The following is a 10,692-nucleotide window of genomic DNA, read 5'->3' on the forward strand; positions in this document are numbered from 1 at the left end:
CCACCCACCCACCCATCCATCCATCCACCCACCCATCCATCCATCCATCCACCCATCCATCCATCCATCCACCCACCCATTCATCCATCCTTCCACCCTCCCATCCATCCACCTACCAGTCCATTCATCAGTCCTTTGATCCATTCTTCCACCCATCCATCCATCTGCCCATCACCCTTCCTTTTTTCTTTCCTTTCTCCCACCTTTCCTTCCTTCTGTGGAGGTGGGAAAGTTCTTTTTCCTACCACCCTCGTATGTTCTCTGGCTGAGGCCCTGTACGTTGGACTGACCATGACACATTCACAAGAGAAAAACCGTTTATTAACCATGCAGTGCACATCATGTGGGAGACACCGCAGTGAAGAGTAACTCACATAGTTGGTTAGAACTTGAGCTTAGGTAGCATCTTAGCAAAGGAGTGATACATTTTTAGAGCAGCGACAAGACAAAGGCAAAAGCATTTTGAGTTTCCAGGGTGGTAAGTCGTGGGGTGGCAGATACATGGGAAACAAGCTGGTGGATAAGGGCCAGTTAGTAAAGTTTGTTATGCAGATTCCTCCGGTGCTGTCTCTGGGGGATAAGTGTCCAACGTGGTCCTGGTGATGACCTTTTGTCCTTCTTGGTAGAGGGAGGAGGGGGACACTTTTGTGAATGTGCATTCTGCGCTTAGACAAACGGGGAGGGCAGCAGACTTCTCACTTGCCTTCAGCTCAGAGCTGTCCTCATGCCAGTGTGGCACAGTTTGGGATGGCACTCCACTGCCTGCACCTCCTTCTTTCCTTCCTTCCTTCCTTTGGCTGTGAAAGATCCCAGCACGGAGGAAGGAGAGCATGGAGAATAATGCAGCAAGCTTCTGTGTCCCCAGCTTTATCAGAGTTTGACACTTTGTCATATTTGCTGGGACCATTTAAGGAAGTAAAGTGGCTCCAAGTGGTGTTCCATCCCCTCTTCCTCCCGTGAGAACCGTTCTCCGGAGATCAGTGTTTCTCTTTCCCATTGGATGTTTCCGCCCTGCTATGCCAGATGCTTACGTCCACTGCAGTCTGTGAAACTGCGTCGCATCTTCCCAGCCTTTATCCAGCAGCGGTACTGTGTTGTTGAGTCGTTCTGCAAACGGCTTTGCTTTTCCTCACTATCATGTCTTTGGGATCATCCATCTATAGCCTGGACTCATTCATTCTCACAGATGTGGTGTCCGTGGCAAAGACAGACTGCAACTTGATCAAGCAGTCCTTGAACGACTGGGGTGACGACAGGTCCCCATTTGCCAAGAGCACCTCCATTTTTGTGGGAAATAATCGCGTACGTCTCTCCTTGTGCACGTGGGCTTGACTCTGTTACAGAATTTACCTGTAAGTGGAATTGCTGGTTTGTCATGGCCTGTCCTCAGCCAAGTCCCTGGCACTGTCACTCATTACAAGCTAGCTTCTCTCCACCTCTTTTTGGACCCTTGCCCCTCAGAGATGGGGGGTGTGTCACAAATGCGGTCACTCACGGTGAACAACTGCCTCTGGAGTTGTGTTTTCTTTTTTTTTTTTTTGGCTGCTGGCTGGTATGGGAATCTGAACCTGTGACCGTGGTGTTGTAACACTGAGCTGTCCGGCCAGTGCCCTGTGTCCTGCGTTAGTGACCAGGGCTCACTAAAGCCCTGGTCCGCGGTGGCCGTCAGCAGCCTGACCCGGGTCTCTGCTGGGGAGCTGTCCCTGCATTCAGCTGTGACAGAACCAGTTCAGCTGTGGGGAACCTCTGCCGCCAGGGCCTCCTGGCTTCTGCCTGCTGTGACTTTGGGATCCGTGTGACTCCTGGTCCCAGAGATTTCCTCCTTCCTGAGCCTTTTTGTTTAGTGTTTACACGGTGCCCATTGCTGCTGTGTTGAAGCATGAACTTGCCGCCATTCTGACCCGAAGCCCACATTCCTTCTGTCCTGCTGCTCTGTCCTCAAAGAACTGCCAAAGATGTCCTCTTCTCTTACCTTGGGAAGTTTCATACTTCCCCGGCGGCCCTTTGGCTAATCCTCCTATGCTCTGGTCACCCCCACCGTTAGTTGGGGCTCCATATAAACGCTGGGGTTTCACTGCACTGCGGCCAGAGCCTGAAGTGCCCCCCCAGGTCCTGGCTGCTGTCCCCTCTGGCCCAGGCTCCGGGGAGGAGGTGGGAGGTGCCGAATCCCTGCCACCTCCGGGGTCCACGCTCGTGCTCACACAGGGGCCTTGGTCGGTGCCCGCCAACAGACGTGGGACTGTGAAAGTGCCCACATTCACCCAGGCGCCAGCCTCCGCCACGCCCTGGGTTTTCTTGTTTTCACCTGTCCCCACTGTTTGTCTCCTTGTCCCGCCTGCAGACACAGGCAGCCATGCCGCGCAGCCCAACGTCCAGCGAGGACGAGATGGCCCAGAGCTTCTCCGACTATTCCATGGGCTCGGAGTCGGACAGCTCCAAAGAGGAGACCATCTACGACACCATCCGGGCCACGGCGGAGAAGCCGGGCAGTGCCAGGACGGAGGAGAGCCAGGGCCACACGCTGGTGATCCGTATTGTCATCCAGGACCTGCAGCAGACGGTGAGCGGTGCGCGGTGGCCCCTGCTGTACTGAGTCTTCCGCCCTTTCCTTCACTGCCAGGCGGTGTCCACTGGGTCTGAACGCCAGGGCTGCCTGTGACCCACCCAGGCCACGATCCTGGCGGCCGTGGGCACATTGTGCCTCCTGCTTCCACCAAGCTCCTGCCCTCTTCTCCCCTCTGAGCTCCTGCTGGCCCCTCGCCCTGCTCCCTGCCTGCCTCCGCTGCTCTTTGCCTGCCTTCTGTCCTGGTGGTCACTGCTCTTGCCTTGGACCACAGGCCTTCACCGAGCACTTACTATGTGCCAGGCCTGGGAGCATTTTTCTGCCTTGCAAAGGATACCTGGGCAGTGGCGTGTCAGCCATCAGCGCCCCCAGCACCAGGATGGGGCAAGTCTAGTCCTGGCCCTGCCTCTTCCCCGCTGCTTGTGCTCAGTCGTGTCCAGCCCGAGCTCTCAAGCTCCCCACTCCCTGGTGTCTGCAGGCTCTGTCTCAGTGCCCTTCCCTGCGTTGCCCACTGGCCAGCTCCTAGCTGTCCCTCGGGCCCGGGCCAGCGTCCCTTCCTGTGCTGCTCCCCTAGCCGCCCTTCGTGCTGCTTCTTGCCCATGCCTGGCTGTCCCTGGCATCTGTGAGTCCTTGTGGCGGTTTGCCGCCCTCTGGGAGGTTGGCCCCTGGGGGCTGGGGTGGCGGCAGAGGCAGGGTTAGGGTGGTGGTTTCCAATGCATACCAGGCTTGGAATAGATGACCGTCGCTGGGGAGTGAGCCTCGCTAGTCACACCACCCTGTACCCACCAGGCACTGAGACAGGACTCCAAAGATGGATCTTGTGCGCACGTCCTTCACGTTCCCTGAACTTTTTTTCTTCTGCAAGTCCATCAGGGCTTTCTGATGCAATGGGAAACTGCTTGCAGCAGAGATGAGGACTTGCAAACCTCGCCTCTCCTGGTTCCCATGAAAGGGCTAATTTCATAAGCGGCGCTCCCGAATGCTCGCTGGGGGTATCGGGCACTTCTCAAGGGCCTCAACGTGAGGCTGCGCCATGGTCCTTTTTAACCTTCCCTTGCTCAGTGACTGTTTGCGCACCTGTGATGAACCAGGGTCTGTTCTGGGCACCGGGGAGGGAAGAATTAGGGACTAGCATGGTTCTGTACAGTGGTAAAGGCAGTCCGGGGGGGATGGGATGTGCCTGGTCTCTGGCGCCACTAAGTCACCCAGCTCCTGAAGGCAGATGCATCGAAGGGCCCCCAGCTGTGCAGCCGGAGCGCGGTGATGGGAGCAGGGGGTGGTTAGGCGGTGAGATGCGGGGTGCCGGCCCCTGCAGACCGTGCAGAGAAGTTCGACATAAGGAGATGGTCGGAGGGCTTCCGCCCAGGCAGGTCGAGGGTGTCTGTTAGGTAAGGAAGTGCTTCTCTCCATCTCTGGAGTCTCTGAGGTGGAACCTGCTTCTCCCCAGTTAATCACGGTAAATTTAACTGGGAGCGATTTAGGATCTCTTTTATCCCAAGGGCTGGGATGCAGAGACTGACAGTCCTGCTCCCTGGCACCGTGGACAGGAGGAAGACGGTTGCTTTGGGGATGAACAGTCATGAGCAGGTTCCCGTGGGCAGAGGGGGCACAGGCACCAGGGAGTCTCCCCCAACTTGGTTCCATCGAGCTGGGCCATGAAGGACGAGGGTTCACTCTGGGGAGGGCACGGTGGTGAAGGGGCACGTGCTGAGGGTGGGTGGAGCCTGTGCATTTGGGAAGTGGTTGATCAGGCCAGGTGTGTGGTGGGGAGGGGATCACGTCCAGGGCAGAGGCTGGATTTGAGCTCCCCATGGAGTCTCACTGTCCAGTGTCCCGAGTGGGTGGCAGAGTCCAGGGCATGTAAGAGAGTGGGTGACCTGAGAGAGGCTCTCCAGAGGCTGGTGGGTTCCAGACCCCGCGAGCACCTCCAGCGGTGGGAATTCTCTTGTCTCTCTGGACGAGGGGCCGCTGTGTCACTGCCTGGCAACCTGGAGCTTCGGTGTGGGGTGGGCACCACCCCCCTCGGAGGATCTCTGTAAATCAGACCTTTGTGCACAGCGGAAGGAGCATGTGACAGAGAGTGCCGGGTGCTAAGTCACCCAGCTGTGCCCCTCTCACTTGCATCAGGTCTGTGCCACTTGCAGCCTCAGGTTGCAGGCGCAAGACAGAACTGGAAGTGGAGGCCCCTGGGCAGGTTGGCCTGCAGGTGTTCACCACTGTCCATCCACCTAAAAAATGTCTGGTGGGGGGTGGTCGGCAAGAGGCCCCTTTGCTGCAGAGAGGACACAGCGGCCCTTGAGAGTTAGGACTGAGAGGGGTGCCTGGATGAGATTCCTGACCATCTCCATCTGTCCTTTCTAGAAGTGTCTCTGTGGATCTCTGTGCTGGTAGGACCCTCCTCTTTTCACAGTTGGGTTAAAGGAAGTGGGACAGATAGGTGGGTGGTATAGACAGGGTGGCATGGACGGTCTCAGAGGCACTCAGATGGCAGGCTTAGTGCTTGGCATTCACCCTTTGACCTCAAGCGCACAGTCTACTGGACCATGCCACCAGGGGGAGGGGGCCAGTGCCCTGGGGACCGGGACAATGGCTGTACCACCTGCTGGCTGTGGAGGCTGGCACCGTTACTTGACTTGACCTCCTTGATTTTCACATCTGGGTTTCCTGGCCGGCGCTATGCAGGGGCTCACAGATCTCCTTGGTTTAGCACCTCCGAGGCCCAGGTCCCAAGTGAGACTAAACCTGTGTGTGTCCTCTGCCCCCCGTGCGAGCAGTGCTTGGCCCAGCAGGGACCTTCCGCTTAGGGTCTGCCCTGCTCTCTCTGGGGACATGTGCTAACTAGATGGGGAGGCTGTGATGCCGACTCCTGTCCTCTAAGAACAAGGTCAGCCATGTGACACTGCTGTCCAGGGAAAGCCCAGGGTGGCCTGACATCCCAGAACCAATCCGGCAACACTGCAGGCCCAGGGGCCACCCTGGCAGCACCAAATGGCTTTTCAGGCGGGTGGACATGGCGTGTTGGTGTTCTTTCTTCTGTGTCATTTAACGATTCCTATACAAGTGGTAAATGATTATTATAAAGAATTTAAGTAATGCAAGGAAGTACAGAAGCCAGTCCCAGAAGTGGCCGTCGACACCAGCCTTCGGTGAACGTTGTTCCAACCTGCCTCTCCGCAGGAATGCAGGTCCTGTGCATGTGCACACAGACAGAAGTACCTTGGCAAACGTGGGCTCAAACCACACACACTATTAATAAATGAACATCATTAACATTATTTTATTTGGATATAAAAGGAGAAAAAGACAGTGAAGGAAAGGAGGAACTTTAGTAATTTTTTGCCATAAGAGAAACTGTTTCCAAGTAAATTTGTAAAGTTAAAAGAAGTGGATATGAGATGCTGCCAGGCTGGAATTTGTTTTCATTTTGTATTATGGTTTTTTCTCCTTTCTCACTGTGCTGCTCTTTTCCTATACCATTTGGGGAAAATTAAGCTAATTGCTGTAACAAAAAGGCCTCCAAACCTCAGGCACAGAACCCAAAGATGTTTTATTTCTTTCTCTCTTCTCAGTCCACCCGGTTGTCGGGATGAAGATGTGGAGGCCCTGCTCCATGCGGACACTCAGGCTCCTCATACGGGGCAGCCGGGCCATTCCCCGGGGCTCTGGAAACCTCCACGGGGTCCTCTGTGTCTGCCAGACGATGAGGGAGGGAGGGAAAGAACTTGCAGAGCACTTTGCTTCCCTGCCTTCCCAGGGAGCATGGCCCAGCCCTCAGCCCAGGGAGGGGAGGGCAAGGGTTTGGTTAGTGAGTAGCTGGTTGCACGCACACGTGCACACGCACACACACAAGCACACGCGTACACCTTTCTCCCTCCCCACCTCCTGATCCTTGCTGGGCATGGAACTGTTTGCACGCAGTTGCCATCCAGCCTTTGGAGCGGCCCTTTTGCAGTTCCTCGTTTCGTCTCACCCCTTAATTGGGTGGGGTTCACTGTTGAGGGGTTTTCTCCAGAAGTGTTCCTGAGGCAGCTTCCCCAGTGGATGGGAAGGTGTGATCAATTCTCATTATGTGCAGTAATTCTGTTCCGTAAAGTCACCACAAATGCAGAGTTAGTGAGTACTGAGCCCTCGCTCCCTGGGCAAACACAGGGTTAGGTTCCTGCAACCCTCTGTCACATTTCCAACAACAGATCAATACATGATGTTCTTTTATGTGTGTTTCTGTTTAAAGACGCCTTATTTAATATAGGGGTATATTGTTAATTCATTAACGTTGAACTCATGACCGACTTGTGCCTGAGCCAAGTGCGCCTAACACGCACATGTTCTGTGTTAGGCACGTCACGGACTCTTATGCTTAGGGACACTAGACGGCCCTTTAGCACGACGCTTGGGGTGACGTTTTAAGTGGCAAAATCACCAACAAAAAGCACAAAAATGTGAAAAACGCGGCACTGTGTAGACTGCAGTCTTGTGTGCATTGTGAGAACCAGAACGAGAAGACAGAGCGGCCTTTGCCATGTCCCACCTCCACGGGCGCATGGGCCAGTCGGGCAGCTCAAATATTTTGTCACTAAGTGTGTGTCACAAAGTGCTGCAAGTATTGATTTTGGGGTTATAAACAAGTTTTAGCATGTCGGCAAATCCCCAAATATGGGACTGAAGAATAAAGAGGATTTGCCGTACTTTGAAAATGTTTACGTGTTCTCTTGGGGTTTAATGTTGTTTTCCTCTGCGTGATGTTTCTATCACAGTCCCCGCTGGTGTGTGGGGACGCTGTCTTCCTGCCCTGGGTGGCGCTGTGGAGACATCCGAGGCCAGCTGTCTAATTTTTCCCACATTGTAGGTGACTTTTTTTTTTCCTGACTGAATTCCTAAGGAATTGTCTTCTGCTGCTGGACCCAGAACTGTTTGGTGTCAGTCATTCTTGTTTTTTTCCTAGAAAAACTTCCAATTTGCAGATTAAGTTTATCCTTCCTTCTAAGGATGTTTTCTTGTATTCTATCACTTTTTCTGTGTTGTCGGTTGGGTTCTCTATTACAGGGATAGTAATTCTTTTTTTCAAGTAAGCTTAACTGTGTATATTTGAGGTTTACGACACGATGTCATGGGATGCATATGGACGGTGAAATGGTTACTGTGGTGAAACAGATCAACATAGCCCGTGTCCTCGCATTGTTCCTTGTGTGTGTGTGTGTGTGTGTGTGTGTGTGGCAAGAGTCACTGAAATCTCCTTGTTTAACAAAAATCCCCGATGCAACACAGTTTTATTAAGTGTCGTCCTCGTGTTGTGTGTTGGGTCTCTGAAGCGCCATCCCACGGATGTGTTGGCCTGCAGTTTCGCATTCTTGGGCCCGCGTCCCCTGGTGGTTTCTGTCGCGTTGGAGTTCCCTTCCTCGCACCTTTCACCTTCTCTGGTGCCGTCGCGTGCCGTTTGCCCGTCTGTCTGCCACGCTTTCCCGGAGCCTCTCCTTGTCCTGTTTCCTGTCGGATCCGTTCTGGTCCTGCAATTGCTAATTTATTGCAGCTGTGTTATTTTAACTTCCCATTTGTTTCCGTAGCCCTGCGCTTGCTTTTTGGAAATACTTCTGGGTTGTTAGTTTGTTTAGGAGGTTTTACGCCTTAGGATCTTCCTCCTGGGCATAAAGCAGTCTTGGAGACTTTGCTTCTGTTAATGGGGTGTATTTTCACCCAGGTCTGAGCCACGCGTGGCTTTGCATGCCGTCTGCCTTCCTGTTTGTTTTTTCTCTGCACTGTCTGTGATCTCCACGCTGTTTCCCCCGTCCTGGGCCGTGGCTTGTCAGCAGCTCGGTCTCGGTTCTGACGTGCGGGGCTGGCTCTTCCTCGACTCTCTCATAAAGGCAGATCTGACGGTCTGTCTGCCTTTTAGATGACAAGGCCCAGGGTGGGGAGTGCCGGGCCTCCCTTTTCTCTCCTGAGATTTTCTTAAATGCTCTGCACCGGGATGCAGCCTTCCCAGTTAGGGAACATGTCCCGTCCCCGTGGACGGTCATCCCACTTGCAGCCTCCCCGGTCCTGCAAGGGGCGCTCGGACAGCCAGCCCTGCTGTCTCCCCACGCCCTGCCCACGTGGGGAGGAAGAGAGAACCCCTGTGCTTACCTCTGTCCAGACTCACGGGCTGGGTTTCTGTCCCCTCCTTAGTGTCCCGCTCTCCGGGCGCTGTCTGAGAGGGGTGTTTCTGGCCTGGGCTCGGCCCGTTTCTCACTCTGGACATTCTCTGGGGTGGCTTCCATGTGGGGTCACTTGTCTGCTTTTCTCAGCGTCAAGCTCTCAGTGGTGGAGGCCCCTGCAGCCCGTGAGCGGGACCCCTCCTCGTGCTGCCGGTTTTGGTCGTTAGACCCCTTTATTTGTGTGTTTGCTTGACGCCAGGGGTGGGGGAGCACTGGAGAGCTGTCCTCCTGGATAACAGACCCCAGACCCAGAGATCCGGATGGGACGTCAGAGCAAGTGGGGAAGGAGGGAACCTCTGGACGTGACCACAGTGACAGCCCCTGCCCCTCACTGCCCTGGTGGGCTGGCCACCCCACCCACGAGGCGGCACACAGCCTGCACTGTGCTGACCCTGACGTGACACATCTCCAGGAACACATTCAGATGGCAGGGAAACCCCGCATGTGCGTGGTTTCAAGGGCTTCCCGAGTGCCCACTGTGTAGACCCTGCATGAAAGGCTCGCATTTGCCGCCTCCAGAGGTTCTGTAGTGGCCTTGGGGCAGGCAGCCTTTGTGAGCATTTCTGTTGACGTATGACATGCCCATGAAAGGGCATCTGTCTCAAGTGCTGATCGAATGCAACATGTCACCTGCAGCTGGACGAGGAGACAGACCATCACCCACCCCCTCCAACTCCCTCCAACTCATGCGGTAGGTTTGTGCTCAGGACCAGTTCACAGACGGGAACATGCAGGACCAGACTTCAGAGCTACCAAAGGCAGAGCAGGTGGCCCGGGGACACATGGCCGAAGGAAGCCCCAGGATGCTGGCATTTGATGCGTCCCATGACTGCCTGGCATCTGGGCCAGATCTGTGGCCGCGGCTGTGCTCACCATGGGGAGGTGGCTGGCAGGAGCTCTACGTGGAAATCAGTGCCGGCTGAGGTCGTCCTGGGATGGAGCAGAGTCACGTCCCCTGCCATTCACCGGGTGCTTTGGGGCAAGGTTCTGAGGGTCTCTGAGCCTCGAGGTCCTGTCTGTCAGGTGAGGACAGCTGCCATTTGTGAAGTGTGGCATTGCAGGCTGATGTCCGGCCCATGCTAAGCACAGTGGGCACCCGATAAGTGTCTGTCACCATTTTCTTTCTTCTCGGTTCCTGCCCTCCTGCTCGCGCTGCACGCGCTGGGGGAGAACGCCATCTTGTCAGCTGTCGGGACGCTCGTCAGCAGCCAGGGTGAGGCTGTCAGGAAACGAGGGCAGGGTCACAGGACTCACGCACATGTAGCACGGGAGCAGCCGCTGCAACTGAGAAGCCCGTGTCCTGCTGTCCTGCCCATGTGGCCCCTTCTCTGCAGGGTCTTCTCACCGTGGTGTGTGGTGGGCTCGTTTCCCACGGTGGGCATTTTGTTTGCTTGTGCCAGAAGTATAGGAGCCTGTCGGGCATGAGTGATGGAGTGTCACCTTCTCGCCAGCCTAGAATCACAATTCTTCAGAAAAGGACGGGCCTACGAGGGTGTAGTCTCTCCTCTCAGGAGCATTGTTTCTGGAATTTTCTGAGGACCACTCTTCACTTTGTTCAAGACAGACAAAGCCCCTGGAGGCTGAGAACAGAAACCCCAAGGGTGTGAGCTCTCAGCAACAAAGCGGACATTGTTTCTGTGCCAAGTCCCTTGTGGGGTTGAGTCCTCTATGCAGCCAGGGACACGAGACAGTTCCTGGAATCCTGCCCAGAGGCACTGAGTGGGGAGCCACTGAGCGAGGTTGTCACTGCACCCGCTGCTGGGAGGAGGTGGCCAGAGCAGCTCCTGGAGCTGTCCCTCTCCCAGCGTGGTCCAGACCTGCTGCTTCTCGCTGTGTGACCGCTGCTCCCGAGCCTCACAGCTCCAGTGGGACTGAAGCTCTCAGCCTTTGCGTGAGAGCCTCCGGCCAAGCCAGTAACCCTGTGGGCACATGCGGAGC

At 55.3% G+C, this 10,692-nt stretch overlaps 1 protein-coding gene across 1 annotated transcript in view; it reads left to right on the forward strand.

Annotated features, from left to right (window-relative positions):
* The window catches only part of LOC103603886 (SH3 and multiple ankyrin repeat domains protein 3-like), a gene marked incomplete at its 3' end in the record, with an annotated part of 112,197 nt that overhangs the window by 49,029 nt on the left and 52,476 nt on the right, over positions 1 to 10,692 (forward strand). Inside the window, exon 2 of the mRNA XM_008588460.1 lies at positions 2,342 to 2,560. Coding sequence (XP_008586682.1) covers positions 2,354 to 2,560 — 207 coding nt within the window. The remainder of the gene's footprint in view (positions 1 to 2,341; positions 2,561 to 10,692) is intronic.

The sequence above is a fragment of the Galeopterus variegatus genome, unplaced genomic scaffold (assembly GCF_000696425.1).
Source record: "Galeopterus variegatus unplaced genomic scaffold, G_variegatus-3.0.2 Scaffold4847, whole genome shotgun sequence".
Taxonomy (NCBI): domain Eukaryota; kingdom Metazoa; phylum Chordata; class Mammalia; order Dermoptera; family Cynocephalidae; genus Galeopterus; species Galeopterus variegatus.